Source organism: Telopea speciosissima, unplaced genomic scaffold, assembly GCF_018873765.1.
Source record: "Telopea speciosissima isolate NSW1024214 ecotype Mountain lineage unplaced genomic scaffold, Tspe_v1 Tspe_v1.0012, whole genome shotgun sequence".
In the NCBI taxonomy this organism is placed as follows: domain Eukaryota; kingdom Viridiplantae; phylum Streptophyta; class Magnoliopsida; order Proteales; family Proteaceae; genus Telopea; species Telopea speciosissima.
Window position 1 is genome coordinate 937,127 of NW_025317348.1, and position 17,500 is coordinate 954,626.

The 17,500-nt window shown below is 47.0% G+C and overlaps 2 protein-coding genes and 2 long non-coding RNA genes across 5 annotated transcripts in view; 2 read left to right on the forward strand and 2 right to left on the reverse strand.

The window, feature by feature from the left end:
* Positions 1 to 1,437, forward strand: part of LOC122647112 — an 11,194-nt gene extending 9,757 nt beyond the window's left edge. Inside the window, exon 4 of the long non-coding RNA XR_006330796.1 lies at positions 1,425 to 1,437. This is a non-coding gene — a long non-coding RNA (uncharacterized LOC122647112). The remainder of the gene's footprint in view (positions 1 to 1,424) is intronic.
* Positions 1 to 6,958, reverse strand: part of LOC122647068 (probable ribosomal protein S11, mitochondrial) — a 95,617-nt gene extending 88,659 nt beyond the window's left edge. Inside the window, exons 1-2 of the mRNA XM_043840585.1 lie at positions 4,853 to 6,958; positions 1,128 to 1,129 (exon numbers count right to left, since the gene is read on the reverse strand). Coding sequence (XP_043696520.1) covers positions 5,871 to 6,512 — 642 coding nt within the window. The 5' untranslated portion in view covers positions 6,513 to 6,958 and the 3' untranslated portion in view covers positions 1,128 to 1,129; positions 4,853 to 5,870. The remainder of the gene's footprint in view (positions 1 to 1,127; positions 1,130 to 4,852) is intronic.
* LOC122647108 overlaps positions 1 to 17,500 on the forward strand; it is a 63,367-nt gene that overhangs the window by 9,881 nt on the left and 35,986 nt on the right. The window contains exons 2-3 of the long non-coding RNA XR_006330792.1: positions 11,482 to 11,486; positions 16,365 to 16,369. This is a non-coding gene — a long non-coding RNA (uncharacterized LOC122647108). The remainder of the gene's footprint in view (positions 1 to 11,481; positions 11,487 to 16,364; positions 16,370 to 17,500) is intronic.
* LOC122647060 (cytochrome c oxidase subunit 3-like) lies at positions 7,102 to 10,958 on the reverse strand. Of its 2 annotated transcripts, XM_043840576.1 has the most exons (3): positions 9,381 to 10,958; positions 9,065 to 9,142; positions 7,959 to 8,754 (listed from the first exon to the last, which is right to left on the reverse strand). In XM_043840576.1, exons 1-3 carry the CDS (start codon positions 10,086 to 10,088, stop codon positions 7,972 to 7,974), a joined length of 1,569 nt encoding a protein of 522 aa, XP_043696511.1. In that variant the 5' UTR covers positions 10,089 to 10,958; the 3' UTR covers positions 7,959 to 7,971. The 2 variants fall into 2 exon arrangements, 1 of the variants encoding a protein (XP_043696511.1); XR_006330777.1 differs by lacking the exon at positions 9,381 to 10,958 and adding an exon at positions 7,102 to 7,153 and having other exon boundaries at positions 7,229 to 9,373.

Genomic DNA, 17,500 nt, shown 5'->3' on the forward strand with positions numbered 1-17,500 from the left:
ATATATAGAAATCTCGTAAACTATCGGATCGGGTATTACTTAGATGTGAAACTTGCAGACCTCATTGGTTGTGATATTGATCTTACGGGGGGAACGAAATAAAAGAATATATAGACTTGTAGAGACCCTCTATGTAGTTGTCTATCTAGGACGATCGATCTACATCTTTCCCCATAGCCCTGGGGCTGTGTCTCGATCTCCTACGTGCGAAATCTGAGGGACTAGTTCCTATGGAGATTCCCCTGGGTCTAATTCCACGACGGAGAGTCGGCGTGGCGTAAAGTGAAGATTGGGGGGAGTAGAGCGAAATCCCCTTGTGGGGTATTCCGAAGGTGTAACCTAGGCAACGAAAAAGGGGCACGATACTTCAACTAGAGGAGCGACCAGTTGGTTCACCAAACCCCGACCCAGCGTCACACGTTCTCCAGGTCCGAAGGGATCCAGTGCCCTTATACCGACTCCTCCCGGAATTGCGTTATCGGAGCCGAGCCAGGAATGGCCGTTAGTGGACACCCACCACTTTTCACCGGTTAGAGAGGCCCTCTTTAATACATTAAGAAAAGATGTTCACAGGGGCCAGAAAGACTCGGTCATAGGAACTTAGACTACCTACGCGCTGGTAAACGAAAACCACCTCGACCGGATCTACCGAACGAATCAGGCCGCCCCTTGCCTTGAAAGAATTCACACGCGGCCACCAGCTTTCCCAAAATAAGGGGAGATCTGCTGCTTACTGCTCACGGAAACATCCGACCTATACAATAGTCAAGTCGTCCGCGTATCTTTCTGATCTCCTTTCCTTCTATTCATCAGATTTTTTCTTTGACCAATACAACAGTGGTTGATGGTGTTGGCTAAAAAAGGGGGAGAGAGGAGAGCATGGGGCCTTATTGTTCTGCATTTTTGTTTAGGTTCTCTCCGTTTCGTGCGTGAATGGCGGTTCTCAGACGAGGGAATCGTTCCTCTCTATATAGAGATTCTATATATAGGCTAGAATGCTTCTATCGATAGAGCAAGAAAAGCTGATCTACGACCACCCTATATAAAAGGGTGGTCTACGATCAGCTCGACCGCAGGCTGGTTGTAAATCTGGGGTGGTCTTAGACCAGCAGCAAGAAAAGGCCTACCGCTAGATAAACGGGCTTACGCGCCCATGCAACCAAGCAACGGCTGATCTACGACCACCGTTGCCTTGACTCTGTTAGGGGCGCAGTAGTTTGATTGCTGCGCGTGCTAACGCGTCAAAGCATGCTAACGCACAACGGTGCTCTACGATCAGCTCGACCACCGGGAGAGAGTGCTCGTAGATCAGCTCGACCACCGGGAGAGAGTGGTCTACGATCAGCTCAGCCGTTGCTTCTTTGGTCGTAGATCAGCTAGGGCGCGAATCCAGCAAGCAACGGCAACACTTTACTCCGCCCAAGTGCGCTAACGCGCGCGCTGTAGTTTTTCAGCTTGTTCTGGCGCGCTAGCCGTTGTATATAGCTGATCGTAGAGCACCCTTGCTTCTTTCTTCGTTTGTTTAGTGGTTTTCTTCGCTTCTTCGGGTTCATTCTGCGATGTTGATCCTTCCAACCCCTTCAGACTTTTCCCTTTTCGCGAAGCCTTGATGCGCGGGCATATCAAACTGTCCAATAAAAAAGGGTTTTATGGTGGCTCTCTCTGGCATTTCGGTCATGGACGCGAGAGTAGCCAGAGCGTCCACGAAGCGATTCTTGTCTCTTGGGACATGGGAGAACGATATCTCATCAAATTGATAAAGAAAAACCTCGAGCATTTCTTGATATGGGATCAATTTCTCGTCTCTTGTTTTCCAGTTTCCATTAGTCTGACTTATGACTAGCTTGGAATCTCCCCTCACATCGAGGCGCTTCGCTTAATGGACATGTCAATGGCAAGCTTGAGCCCGGCTATACAGGCTTCGTACTCCGCAATGTTATTCGTACATTCAAAATGGAGTCTGCTGATCAATAGTCAGACGGGACATCATCATTTTCCCTATACCATTTCCGGAGTCATTAAAGGCTCCGTCGAAGTTCATCTGCCAGTTATTTGGCTCTTCCGCAGTGACAAACAAGAGGTCTTCATCGGGGAAGTCTGTCTTCAACGGTTCGTAGGCCGGGACGGGGTGCGTGGCCAAGTGATCGGCGATGGCCTGTCCCTTGATGGATTTCTGAGTGACATAAGTTCAAACTCGGACAGTATTCACTGCCATCATGAATCCTAGAAACAGCCGGCTTCTCGAACAAATACAACAGAGGATCCATTCGGGCCAGCAGCAACACCCGGCCTGCATTTTTTATATTGGAGGAAATAGAAAGAATCCTCCTAGATCAGTATAACGGAGAATAGGATCAAAAACCGTCTCCTTTATTTATAATGTCTTAAATCATAGAGAAGGAGTTAGAAGAACACAAAAGGAATAGCCCCGCCGCTCTTTCTCGGATTCTCAACGACCTAAAAAAGGAGTCTAAAGGAGGAATGAGTAAATATCTTTAACAAAAAAATAAATATATATATATATATTTATTTTTATAAAGATATTTTATCTTCCGGGCGAGTCTTTCATTGATTAACTAACCTCCTCTCCTTCCGGTGTAAGAGTAAGGGGCATAGATTCCAATGGCTGTTTTGCCACTCACTCTTACTACTAGTCGATAGCAAGTAATAAACCTTGCTAGTCGTCCTACGGCAAAAGTGAATAGTAGCTGAGACAAGAAAAGGAGTAGGAACATATTTCATAGACGTCCCTTCATTGTCAACAGGGGTAGCTTTGCCATTGGATTGTTGTTCCTCTTTGAACCACCACAACTAGGATAGGAGGAGAGGCTCTCATAGAGACCAGCACTATCAACCCCCCGAGGGGGGAGAGCGAAGCGAGGGGGGAACCGATCCATTCACTAGAACGTAATGGATCAGAAGTTCAAGTAGTAACAGTTCTCTTGTGAGAGTCCCTTCGGTCTTTCCAAAGGGCTGGTTAGCCGTGTAGTCACTATACAGAAGGCGCTAAACGCCCTCGATAGAAGGAGCTGTAGGAGGGAAAAAAAAACCTCTAGGCCCGGCCCCGCGTTGAGGCCTCGAGCAGGCTTGTATTAACTCTCTCGTACCCTGATCCGTATGTATGGCTTTCATAGTACGTCCCGTCCCCCTCCTCGCTTCGTATCGGCTTCGTATACAGCTTGGCTTCGGTATCCATCCACACCACTACACTGCCTGAAGTCTACGGTAGCTACACTATCACTGGAAGGGTTGGTTCCGGCAAGGGCCTCCGCTTCGAAGGCGTCACTTTCCGCCTTGCCAACATCCCGTTTTCTCAACAGCACTACTCCATTTTTCAAACCAAGCTCGTGGCGCTTGCTTTAGTCCGGCCTTCTGTAGCTTGCATACGTTGTTGGATTTGCTTGAAGAGGGAAGGAGGTAACTGCATATAAACCTCTTCCTGCAATGCAAGTCTCCGTGAAGGAATGCATTCTTCACGTTGATATAATGGTCATTGATAGCCGCAATGGCAAGTAGAAGTCGAACTGTGGTGTACTTAGCAACAGGACTAAAGGTCTCTTCATAGTCAATGCAAAATTCTTGAGCAAAACCTTTGGCAACAAGACGAGCTTTGTATCTTTCAACTGAGCCATCGGCCCTTTATTTCACTTTGAACACCCACTTGCTTCCAATGGCTTGCGGGAAGCGGAACTAGATCCCAAGTGCCATTTTTATCTTAGGCTTAAAGTTCCTCAGTCATTGCTTGTTGCCAGCAGGGCTGGCCCACGACTTCCGAAAAGGTTTTAGGTTCCGCATGAACACTGGCAAGAAAGGCACGATCTTTGGGATTTTAGAGGGTTCCAAACCTCTCCTTCAATAGGATTTTTAATGCGAGAAGACCCCCACTTACTCCATAGGGCCTCAGGAGAGATAGGATCTGGAGACAAGGAAGATGATGTAGAGGTAGTAGGTTGGCCAGCCTGATCCATCTCAGATGCCTTGCACTTTTTTAGCGCCTAGTGTAAACCGGAGTGGCAGGTCGGCTAGAAGGTTTTTTTAATCCTCAGTGGGACCAGATGAAAAAGCTCCTCCGTGGGTCCAGGCTCCCCACTTAACTCATCACTGGAGGAAGAAGAGAGACAGGGGTACGACGGTATCAATTAATCCTAAATATAGTTTATACCCCAAAAAAGGGAAGGGAGCGGAGTTTCCATGATGGCTGGCGTCAAAGAGGGACCAGACTCCCCCTGAAAATAGGCCTGGTCCTCAAAGAAAGTAACGTGCCTCGACACATACATCTTGCGAGAAGAGGGATCATAACAGCTATACCCTTTTTGCCCAGATGGGTATCAAAGGAAAATACACATAACCGCCTTTGGTGAAAGCTTGTCACGGCTGACGGACGGAAGAAGAACAAAACATCGGCATCCAAAGACTCGTAAATGATCATATGATGGAACCCGATTAGTCAACCTCTGAAGTGGAGAGACATTCTTTGTCACAGGAGTAGGGGTGCGATTGAGAAGATATGCAGCAGCTGCGAATGCAGCTTCTGCCCAGTACGAATTCGGCACCTTCATTTCAAGCAAGCGGAGGAGCAAGTGAAGGCGCCCGATAGGGCCGCAACGCGTCAGGTTGCTTTGCCCCAACTCTAAACCTTTTAAGGGCTAACGCGCGCCCCAGCAAGAAAACCAAAACTCAACAGGGGCTCCACATCCATCCCGTCACTCGACCACCGGGAGAGAGTGGTCTACGATCAGCAGCAAGAAAAGGTTGGTCTACGATCACTAACGCGCAACGGTGCTCTACGATCAGCTTACTAATAATTGGGCACAGAAGCCTTGTCTTTGTTGTTCTGGTGATCTACGACCACCGCCTTACTAATAATTGGGCGAAAGCGAGCCTTTGGCTCGCCTTGTTCTGGCGCGCGCTTTTATATAGGGGTAAGGCTTTTCTTCGCTTCTTCGCTTCCTCCGACTTCTTTAGCCACTTCCGCATCTGTCGTATTCGGGAGAGCTTGCTTCGTGGCGGAGCATTTAGCAATGCCAGCCTGGTGAGGGCTGGCTGTCTGGGGACAGGTGTTGGCAAGGCCTGCTGGGCTTGCTTCTCATGAGATTGGGTGAGGGAATCGGAAAGGGGCTCATAAACCGGGCGGGCGGGCTTTTGGGCACACGGAAAAGGGGAAGTGGATGGAGGGTGCTTCTCAGCGTCAGTTGGGGGTGGGGTCGCTATAGTGGCTAGGGTGAGTCTTCCTACACGGCTGGACGCCCGGCTCTAGACGAAGGGGGGTTACCACCACATCCTCTCCCGATTCGAACGACGACCGATGGATCTGTCAAGATGAAAACAAAGCGTTTTAGGACGGCACCGAATCCTCGTCTGGATAATCGAAGTGGGTGGCTATTCTCGCAGACGGAAAGACTCAACGACGAGTAGACTTCTTGCAGCTCAGCTCGTCTGACTACGAGCCTAATCTATGGTAGAGCTGGGCTTTTTTCGTTTCTATAGACTCCTAACGCGCTACTTGCCTCTTCACTCTTCCCTTAACTATCGGACTCTACTTGCTTGCAGCCCCTCACTGACACAACCCCCAACTACTGACCTGACGACTGGCCTACAGAACTCAAAGTTTCTTGCGCAGGCTGGGGCAACGGCTCCATCGAGCAGTCACCACAGGCCAGTTTGTTTGGCATAACAGGACCTAGTCTATAACTGAAAAGATTATCCCCGTCATACCTCTGGTTTCTTTCCAGCCTCCCATCCGCCCTATTACGTAAGGGCTTCATCCAGCTGCATCAGACTACACAGCCTGAAGCTCATTTCTTCAGAATCTGCTAGCTGCTTCAAAAGGCTAGCGCGCTAGCGCGCCAACACTTTATCGAACCCCGCCGCTAGCGCGCGTACTCCCTCCGAGTCAGATTTTTTCCGGAATTGTTGTCAAGTGAAAATGGAGAACTTCTTGGAACTATTTGAACACGACGTTTCCTGGGGAGTCGGCATCCATTATGTGGAAGTTGGGTCACATCGTGGATGTACATAATTTTAGATTGATCTCCTACTCCTTCACTTCGCTTACACTCAGCAAAGGTATAACCTTCTCTCCAGCTCAAGATCACTGCTTTCTTTTTCCTGAAAAAAGTAGATCCTTTCACTTTCATTACAACCGACTTCATCCCCAGATTTCTGGCGGATCGCCCGACATGTTCTGCAGTTGCTTCAGCAGCATACCGAGAAAGACGAGACCCCCCTTTGATTTCCTCCAAACAACCTGCGGAAGCCCCAGTTTTTTTATTCCCCCTAGCATCCGTCACGGTCACAAAGGTATTATTGTTTTTCGGTGGTAAATGGACAAAATCTTTGTTTTTCCGCTCCAATTGCTCATCTTCCTCCGAGATGCTCTGTACGAAGTTCATGGATTTGAAACTCCTGCCCGCAATAACTTGTTGCTCTACGCGCTCGGCCGTCGTTTTTTCCTGGGGCATCGTATTATCAGTGTTGAGAAAGCACTTGCTCTTCGTAGCGCTCTCACTCATCAGTCACTTCAACCATTCATTCCATTTTGCTTTTCCTCGTTCCTTGACTGAGCGTAGCGGGCTCCGCGCCCTGGCTTCTAATGAAACCACCTATTATTGATTCCTCTCTTGGCTGAACAGAAGGTTAGGCTTCTTTGTTCTGTTATAAACTCATCTACTGCTCATTCGGTTCTCAAATGATTGAATAATAAAGTATTCAACAGCTCTTGGCCGAGCTCGCACTGTCTAAGTGCTAGCCCAACCCTTTTTTTAATTCCTAAAAAGTATGGCAACAATTTTTAAGAATCCATGGAGTCTCTAATCATCACGCTTAGTCATCGAGTCATAACGCTTCTATCTTTTCGTCACCCTAGCTCGTTCTTCGATTTTGAGATCTGTAGATTCGTAGAACAGAAGAAGAGTACGCGCGCTACAACTAGCAGCCTGCGGAAAAAGGCTAGCGCGCTAGTAGCATAGCCGCCTTTAAAAACGCTCTAGAGCGCGGAGCTTCAAGATGTGATAGGCTAGCGCGCTACTCTGGCTCGCTTCTGAAAGCGGAGCTCGCTGCTGTTAAGCCAGCAAACGTAGGCTTTCAAGCCCGGAGGCTAGCTGAAAAACTACAGCGCGCGCGTTAGCGCAACGGTGCTCTACGATCAGCTTTACTCCGCCCAAGTGCTTGCCCCTTACTAATAAAGGGCACACGGAGGCAGCTCGACCACCGGGAGAGAGTGCTCTACGATCAGCTCGACCACCGGGAGAGAGTGCTCTACGATCAGCTAGCCGTTGCTTGGTTCTTCGCGCTAGCGGAAGGACTTTCTTCTTGGATGCGCTCCCGCGCAACGGTGCTCTACGATCAGCTTACTCTCCATTGGGCTCATCCGTTGCTTGGTTGAGTAAGGCCGTTGCTTGTTTTCTTCGCTTAGTAAGTTTCTTCGCTTCGCTAGGTTAGGGGTTTTCTACGCTGCTTACGTTTTCAGCTTGCTGCTCGCTTCGGACCGATCTGTGCCTCCGGCCATGAACTTCCGTTGCCTCCTGGCGAGCAGGGCCGTGCCGTGAAGGAAAGGGCAAAACGAGGTTGCTTGCTCTCAGTCTCAGCCTCCAACTCAGAACAGAACGTTCCTTCCGCAACGCAAGGCCGATATGTTTCGTAGCAGCCAAGGATGAGTTCGATCCATTAGGTTCTTCGATTTGTTCGGAAAAGAAACGAGAGACAAGAAAACATCTTTGATTACGATTAAAAGGAACAATCTCAAATAGACCAAGATCCAATTTCGGGTCATTTCTTGGTGAACATGATCTGCCATAATCTCTTCGATCCCTTCATTTATGTGCCAGAATACAGAGAGATTTGGTAGGGAAGTGGAAGAGACTTTTTTGTATATGATAATCAAAGGGAGTGGGAAAGCTGCAGTAATTCTTTGGAAAAGCCCGGTTCTCTTTGTCTTCGAGCTTTCATTCCTCAATCCACTGATTCGTTCTCTCATATACCTCCCCACCAATAGATAGAGACAAATGGGAATAACCGAACCACGTCTACAAAATGCCAGTACCATGCAGCTGCTTCAAAGCCAACGTGATGCTCCTTGGTCAGATGACCAAGATATTGGCGAATACCACATATGATCGAGAAAAGAGTACCTATAATCACATGAAAACCATGAAAGCCAGTTGCTAAGAAAAAGGTAGAACCATAAATACTATCCGAAATAGTGGAGGGTGCTTGGTAATATTCCATTCCTTGAAAGCCAGTGGATACTAGAGCCAGTGAAACGGTAGCTACTAAAGCGTAAACTGCTCGTTTTTCCTTCCCCGCGAGTATAGCATGATGAGCCCAAGTTACGGCAGCTCCGGATGAAGGGGGAATAGGGGTATTAAGAAAAGGGATTTCCCGAGGATCTAAAACCCAAATCCCTTTTGGGGGCCAAATACCTCCGATCTCTACCGTAGGTGCCAAAGAAGAATGAGAAGAAGCCCGAAAAAGAGCAAAAAGGAACATAACCTCCGATACGATGAACGGAATAGAACCATATCGAGGTCCTAATTGTACGACTTTGGTATGATGTCCTTCCAACGTGGATTCACGTAGAACATCGCGCCACCATACGAACATGGTATATAGGATAAATATGAGGCCCAAACTGAGAAGTGTTGCACCCCCTTGAAATGGGTGCATGTACATCACACCTCCTACGGTGGTTGCCAAAGCTCCGAGTGAACCCGAAATAGGCCATGGACTTGGATCTACCAAATGATAAGAATGCCTCTGAGATTCAATCATAAACCACTTTGCCTCGGTTGTATGTAAACCCCCCCTTCACCCCCACCCCCTAAAGTGGTAAAGAAGGGCTCTTTGGGGTCACATTTTCTTTCTATCTGACAGGACAAACAAATAGGAAGGGATGGTTCTTTCATTGCATTGATAGAAGTGTAACTAGAAAAAGAAAGACTCTCTCTATTACTTTGAGAATAGAATCGTTGGTTTGACCGACGAACTACGTGGGAAAATGGACCTTCTTTCTTTGGCAAGCATTTTTTTTTAAGTAACAATTCAATTCAGTTCGGTTTCGGAAAACTTGCCGGTCGCGGATTAGTTCGTTCTGCGCCGCCGGCGGCCTAAAATCAAAGGCGCAGGTTGATCTCTCTGGTTGAGGCTGCATTCATTTATTCAACTTGACACGTGGGAAGGGCTTACTCTCCGTCTGGCTCGGCTTGGTCTCGCTCCCTTCCCGCACGCCTGGACGATTGAGAATCTCGAGAACCTTTCTGAACGTCCGTCTTCGCGGGGCGATTTGAAAAGGAGTATATCTTTCTTGTAGTGCCTTCCATTCCACTATTCTGATCGAGAAAGAATCTCTTCCGAACGACCAAGTCATAATGAGATTAAAAAACGATGCTTCCTTGGCCGTGTGGAACATGGATTAGCATTATGTCATTCCTACAAGTGATCCCCCATCCAGGATTGGAAGAAGTGCTATATGAGGACTTCGAGATCAAATATAATATGTTTCTTTCCATTCCTCGTGAGCCACTTATTTCTCCGAAACAAGAGATCAAAGTGATTTGACTCCTTTTTTCCAATAAGTCGACGGCGTTACACCATTGGGATACTTCGAATAAACTTGAGTACATATAGGATACACCGGTGCTAAAACCTTTTCTCAAGATATCTTCCAAACTGTTGGGGTCGTTGCTCCGGATGTTGTTCCCCCGGTGTGAAACCAGTTGGTTCCGTAGTTTTAGAATTCTGCTGATCCCAAGTACTCCATCTCCATCATTGCATATGGGAATATAGAAAGTAAAAAGGAAAAGGCATGACCAGAAGAATTGTGTGAAATAAGTGAATTTATCCAGTTGAGGCATTCTTGATTGAGAAAAAATGATTCCCTCCAGACAGAAAGAGACTCCTTCCTGTACGAGTAGTGAAGAACTATAGAGAGCTGTGGTTGGTTGTTGACCAACGGAAAGCATGGGAGAAAGAAGAGAAGTGGCTTTAGCCGCCTCCCATTCAGTAATATTACTGAATTCTTCTACGTACTTCCTTGTATAAGGAACTATGGGAGGAGTTCGTGCGAAGATCCGCCAAGATATCGGCGGCATCGTTCACACGTTCCTCTATAGAAATAGGAGGACCCGGGGTAGCTTGCTACCATGATATCCTCCATCACCTGATTGGTGATGAATTGAATTAGGTCAGGAAATGGGGTTAGCCCCTCTTGCAAACAGATAGATAACACCTCCAGGGAGATGGAGGTCTTTATAGACAAAAACAACGCATTTATAAGATGAATTAAATATTCCATAATTCACAAATTGGATATTTTCAAGGGCTTTACTAATTGACTAAGAAAGCGAATCCATAAACCAATCTCTCAACATTTTTTGGTAGCTTTCGCTACGTCCTTCTCGTTGCTGAAGTTCTGATAGGACAGAACGATGCTGTTCCAGCCTTTGCTGCCGTCACGAAGGACGGCAGGAAGTCGATCATAATGGAATATTCACCCTCATTCCGCACGGGTGGTCGATTTTCATATCATGGAACACCCCGTATGAACGAGGCAGTACAGTACACTGAACACCAACCCAATCTCGATTTCCTAGGTATGCTCCTAGACTAAAGACGAAGCTCCTTGTTCTCTTTCACTACACCGACCGGACACGGATTGGAGTCATAACGACGAAAGGGAGGCGAAACAAGATCATTAAGATTGAAGCATCTATATATATAATAGGAGTTGGGAAAGGTACAAGGGGGAAAAGGCATACCTAAGGGCTTCAAAGGTAAAGGCATGATCGGCAGGCAGGCCTAATGGATAAATCCTTCACTCAGCTGTTCGGGACGAGGGGGCTAGACGAAAGGATTCCTAGCTAAAAGACCGAGTCAAGCGACCAAGCAAAGGACTACCATACATAGTGGGAAGCGGCACTTGCAGACCTGAAGCTGGAGGAACTACTGCTTACGCTGGTAAATGGTTGGCAATCTATCATTCAAGCTTTCTCTCGGAAGCTGTATGAAACCTTTCACCTCTACTAGGCCCTATTTCAACAAGGCTTGCTTCTCTTATCAACAAACAGAGAATCTCTTCCTTAGACACCCCTCAATCCCAAAAAGGGAGACTATACCACAAGCCTAAAAGTGCCAGTCTTCTGTTCCTCCCTTTTCCTCCTCTCCTCAGTCTAGCCGGTAAAGGCTGATCGCGGTAAGGGCTGGTTACGATTGAAAATACACACTATTTTAGCTTAAGCTTACCATTCTGATTGCAGAAGAGGAAGTACGACGAGTACGGTATGAAATAGGTTGGCAAAGAAAAGAGTAGTTTAAAGGTCTCAAAACCCGAAAGAACTCTTTCTTTCCCGGAAGCCTATCCCTCTTTTGATGTATGATACCAGTCGAGTACAAAAACGTTGCAACAATCGCTTGTAATTGGCCTTGTAGGTCGTTTCCCTTCATCGAAAAAGTTTCCAGCGAGAGAACAGGCTCAGACGGAAGCAGATCCAGTCAAAGAACTAGTAGATCCCAAACGAAGAGTTTGATTCTACTGTCGAAGAGGAAGAGAAAGGCCTATTCCACCAACTACTCTTTCTCAACTTTAGGGATATTTCATACTTCTTCCAACTACGGTAAGGAGCAAAGGAAAGCTTAAGAACTACATGATTCGCCCACTCGTCCCTCTGGAAAGAGAAAGAATAAAATGAAAACAAAAAGAAAGGACGGGAGGTTCATTAGTAATGAGCTTTAAGCCTAGAACGCCAGAATGGATAGACTACCTTTTTGATTTCCGCCTACCTCTTCCTCAAGCTCTGTCTCCCACTTCTCTGTCACTGCTTGAAAAGAGCTTTTCACCTTAAGAGAGAGCCCGCTAGTTGCCCGTGATCGGCCCTTCTTACCAAGAGGGGGAGCCTACCTTTTAGCTTACTGCCTAACTAGAGCTAGCAATCAATCTTTGTCTTCATCCAAGGAGGCGAGCAGCTATCACCGTTGACCGGGCGATTCCTATTCAATGGAAAGAAAAGCTAGAAGAAAACTCCATCAGATGAATTTCACAGGGATTTCTCCGCAATTATATTTTTTTGTGCGATCGGAAGGGCATTGGTTTCTTTAGGGCATTGTAAAATCTCTTCTTCTCCTTCTACCTTCAGCCGACTCTGCCTCAAGCTCATAGCAGTCAAAGAATGAAATGAAGACAAAGTCAGCAGTCGTCATCCGAGAAGCTATGGGAATGAGAAGGCGATGAAGCTGGTCAATCAGTGCCAGTTACAGTGCCAGAGCAAGGAAAAGGTCAAGTGTAGGGGGACGAGTTGCCTATAGAGTACGTCGCAATAAAGGAAACCTTTAGGTTTCTCTTACCGCTTGTGCGTTGTAGTACCAACTAGAAGTAGTCCCAGTTTGCGAAGTCTCGCCTCTCCTTGATTAAAGAGTGGTGAGGCCAGAAGCCGGGTCAAGGTCGGGTGGTGGGTCAGGGAAGCTAGCCGTAGAAAGAAGTCAGGCTGACATGGTAACGAGAGAAATGTTGATCGTCTTTATATTGCTATTGCTTGTACATGCTTCGTCTTTCAATTGACTCTCTCTCAATGGGTTGTTTTCTAATGCTATTACAAAGTTTCCCCGGTGGCAACTATGGAGGGGGAGAGAATAACAAACTGGAACTAACAAATCAAAGGATCCGAAACGAATGTTCACTTCGAAACAACTTCTTGGAGTTGGAACGACGCATTAGTCGGCTATGTGAAGGTCGTAGTGGCGCAGCGATCATTGGTCCTCCGGTGATTTCGCATCCGCTTGTCTTCTTCCTGACTTCTATGATGATCCACATCCCTGTTTCGGACCCGCCTCGGGATTCTCTTGTTGGATGGTGACTCGCCGGATCTTCCAGAAATCGGGAACCGTGTCGTTTTCCCGTTCTCCTTCCCGACTTTCCATTTCTGAGGTTCCCTTTTATTTTAGGGCTTCGTGCATCTCATCCCTGTGTGGGATTCTTTTGATCGTGGGTCTCGCCCTAGGGCATCGGTAGAGATCGGCATTGCATCGACAGAGATCGTGGCCTTTCCTTGATTGCTATCATCTTCGAGTTGGGATATTCTTCTTTTGGCGTTCTGCATTTCTCTGGTTTTTTCCATGGCCGATCAATCCTCTGCAGCTCACTCAGGTAGTCTCTCCCAAACTCAATGGGAAGAAGCCTCTTGGGCATTCGCTATGCAGAAAAACATTGGAGGTCGGGTTACATAGATGGGTCTATTGTTGCCCCAAGCAAAAGTGATCCCGAATATGCTACGAAGCTGGCTACCTGGAACAAGTAGTTTTATTTTGTCTTGTTCTCTCTTGGATTATTGGTTCTATTGAACCAAGATTATACTCGGGATTGTATTCCAGAACTAAAGCCAAACAGGGACCATTTTCAGCGTCTTTATAGCCAGAAGAAGCCCGGCTGTTCCAACTTGAACAAGATTTCCATGAGATTCGTCAGCATGATCTATCAGTGCATGATTTTTACCGCTCCGTGGGGCTGCGCGCCATTTGGGATGAGATGGCACTCATGACTCCTCAGCATTCTGGTGAAACGGCTGTCGTCCTTGAACAGGCAGAAACGGCTTTCTTCTTATGGGCCTTCGAGCGGATTTTCATCATGTTCGCTCCTCCATCCAACCTAAGATCTTCCCTCTGTTGATGAGGCTTTGGCTATGGTCATGCAAGAGGAAACGCGTCAGCAGTCTGCCTCTAAACTTGCTCCATCTGTCTCTGAGAATACAGCTTTTGTATCTCGTACAACCGGAATCTAATTGGAGCTCAAAGAAAAAGTTTGTCACTTTTGCATTGCAAACGCAAAGGGCACAACATTGAGCAGTGCTTTCAACGCCAGCGAGCGAATGCAGCCACAACCCAACCATCTGCAACATCTGATGTCTCCAGCGGCCCTGACGGGCCCCCTCCATTCCGGCTAGTGTGATATCTGCTCTTCAAAACCTGCTTGCTGCTGCCAACAATTCAGGTGCCTCTACCGCTCCGTGGGCTTCATTTTACCCTGGATACTGCTGCCTCAAGCTACTGGTTCAAAAGCAGCTCTTGATTCGATCGAAGAATTAAAAGGTAACCCATTTTTTCATACTTCTGATAATACTCCTCTTCGCATTACTCATATTGGATCAGTTACCTTACCTCTTTCTTCTTCTCGATCTTTGATTCTCAAAAATCTTTTTTTTTTTTTTAGGCTCGGTCAACTTATGGATCAAATTGTGTGTTGTTTCATCCTCTTGCTTGTTTTGGGAATCTGATTGGCAAAGGTCAAAGGAGCGGGCCACTCTTCTACTTTGATTTTGGGCGGCGTTCTCATCAGGCTTTTGCTCTCTTACCGTCAAAAGAAGAATTAGCAGCTAAAGACAATCAGCTTGTGGCACAAACAACGTTTTGGTCATCCTTATGCTCTTCGTCTGCATTCTCAAAGTAATAGAATAGGTCACAGTTTCTCATTTGATTATTGTCATTTAGCCTAACATTCTTTTGTCTCATTTCCAAAAAATCATAAGAAAATGGATGCTAGTTCTTTTCCATTTATGCTTGTTCATTCTGATGTTTGGGGTCCTGCGCCTGTTGGCTCTAGATGTGGCTACTCTTATTATGTGACGTTTCGTTTATTGATGATTTCTCTCGTTGTACTTGGATTTATTTACTTGAAAGAAGAAGTGTTCTCTTGCTTCAAGGATTTTCTCGCCAAATCAATTTGATGCATCCCTTAAAGTTCTTAGCACAGATTCCGGGGGAGAATTTCATATAACTTTCAGGTCTTCTTACGACAGCATGGGATCTTGCATCAACGATCATGTCCTCATACCCCCAAAAAAAGGTATAGCAGAACGTAAACACAGACATATCTGTGAAACGATGCGTACTCTGTTACTAGACATGAGTGTTCCTAAACACTACTGGGCTGATGCAGTTCTTACTGCCGTATATATCATCCACAGGCAACAACCCTCTTCCCATTTAGGTGTCCCCAGCTTATTGGCTTTTCTCCTATCACTATCTACTTTTTTGTTGTAAATGCTATGTTCTTCTTCCCTCTTCAGAAAGAGACAAACTATCTTCTCGTTCTGTTCCGTGTATTTAAAAAATTGGTAAAAAAGAAAAAGGATAGTTGTGTTTTGATCCTGTGGCTAGACTACATGTCTAGAGATGTTCGTTTCTTGGCGCCAAAGGCACTTTAATTCCAGGACATCTTCGAGACCTCGGCAACTATTTCCACCGTGGTTGCTGCGCTCCTCAGGTTGAAGATACTTCAGTTACGACAGCTGTGCCTCAGTCACGTCTTCAGAGTTGCCCCCATCCTCTTCACCAGAGCCGTCAGAGCCTGTTACAGATCCTTCTACAGTACGCCGTTCAGCTCGCATAAGGGCGTTTAGGCAGGTATCCCATTGAGAAGTTTGTTTCATACCAATCTCGTATTTCTCGATCTCCTTATAGCCGCCTTGTTTCATATGATGTCTTCTTTTCTACTTCTCATCGTATGTTTTTAGCCTCTCTTAACAACATTCATATTCTGAGCCTACGTCTTATCAAGAGGCCGCCAGTCAACCTTGTTGGCAGGCAGGAAAAGCTTAAAGCTTTAGAAAAGGCAAACGAAGTTTGACTTGGTTACTCTACCACCGGGCAAGCAGGCTATAGGATTTCGTTGGGTTTACAAACAAGGGGGCTCTGATGCTTTTTTTATAGAGAGGTACAAACGGCTTGTAGCAAAAGGGGGTTGGTTTTCTCAGGAGTCAGTTACGTTAGTTGGCTCGTCTTGTTGCAACGGGTTATGCGCAAGAGTACGGAGTGGACTACGATGAGACCTTTGCATCGGTTGCAAAGATGACCACTACCACTGTTCGTACCAACATTGCTGTTGCTGCAGTCAAACAGTGGCCCAACTCTCATCCCAGTTAGACGTCAAGAACGCATTTCTTCACGGCGATTTACATCAGGAGGTCTTTATGCAGCTTCCCCCAGGCTCCCCCAGACTCTTCTTTTGCCGGCTTCGGAAGGCTCTCTATGGTCTCAAACAGGCTCCTCGTGCCTGGTTTGATAAATTCTGCACCAGCAAACGGAGGCGGAGGGTGGTCTACGATCACTCCGCCTCCGTTTGCTGCTTGAAAGCCTACGTTTGCAGGATCGAAGTGTCTTGGGCGGGAGAATCACTGAGCGAGCCCCCCATAGAGGCAAGGCAAGGTGTAACAATATCTTGCTTGGCTGTTATGTTAAGCCAAGGAGAAGGAAGAGACAAGGAGTGGGGAAGGTGCGAAAGCCGCTCCCACGAACTAGACCAAGTATGTCGTGAACCATGGAACCCAAAAACGAACACCTAACCAGAACGACGTTCCTGGGTCCTCGCATGCGGGCGGTAGAGAATGTCACGGCTACGCCCCTGAGTGCAAGAGGGGCGCTTGGCAGGGAATTGACACAAAGCAAGGGGAATGAATGCCAAAACAAAGAGTTTTCGTGTTGATTCGAGTTGCTTGTAGCGGGCGGGGTGAGGGTGATTCTCTTCTTCATCCCCGAAACGAAATAAGTGAGGGCTTAGTTGACTTTTTGTTTTCTCCGAGGCTTTCTTCGAGTTGGAAATGAATCAAACGGATGAGGATAAACTCCTTCTCGCTCGCCCAGCCCACTAGAGAAACCAGCAAATCGAGGCGTAAGATAAGAATAGTTTGGTGGATTTCAGGGTCAGGGGCGCCAGCGGTAGACTGATCCGTTACAGCTTGGAGTTCTTCCCAGGGATGGAATTTCATTACCTCATCTCCGGTCGGTCCGTATGTTTCTATGACCCCCAAGACGGAGCGGGACGTATACGCGGAGCAAGAGCTCTTTCAGTCTACCCGGGCGCGCTTCTTCATTCTTCGATCAGGGGCGGGCTTCTTCCCTTATATACGATGACATAGATAGAGCCTCCTTCTTTGATCCATTCATTGATCGACGAATAGGGGGCTGTTCGCCTTTTGAATCAAAGTAGAGTAGGTTTAGGTTGCTTTCTCAATCTTTCTCTGATCCTAGCCGTGTAGTGGATCCGGCTTTAGTCGGCTAAAAAGAGGTGTGTGTGGCCGTCGTATCTGCCCGCCCCCTTCTTCATTCATCCATTTAGGTCAGAATGGATCCAGGGAACCTGGCTCGGGAACAGCCCAGACTAATCACAGTAAGAGAGTCCAATCTCTGAAATAGAGCTTAGTCTCTCCATAGTAGTCTACTAGTAGAAGGCTTAGGTTATGACTTGATCCAATAGAGTCAGAACACACAGTAGATCCAGATTCAACACTATGCTGTGGGCTGGGGAGAGAGCTGCTCTGCGAAGCTGGGCGTTCAGTGTTCTTTTGGAGGGTGGTCGTAGATCAGCTCGACCACCGGGAGAGGAAGGAGAGCGGTGGGCCTTCAAAAAGGAGCGAGGGAGTAATGGGCAACCTTAGTCTATATGTTGCTCGTGAACCGCCAAGTACCAGTCTCGCAACAGTACTGGCGCAAAAGGATCGGTCCTTCACTTGCTGATCGT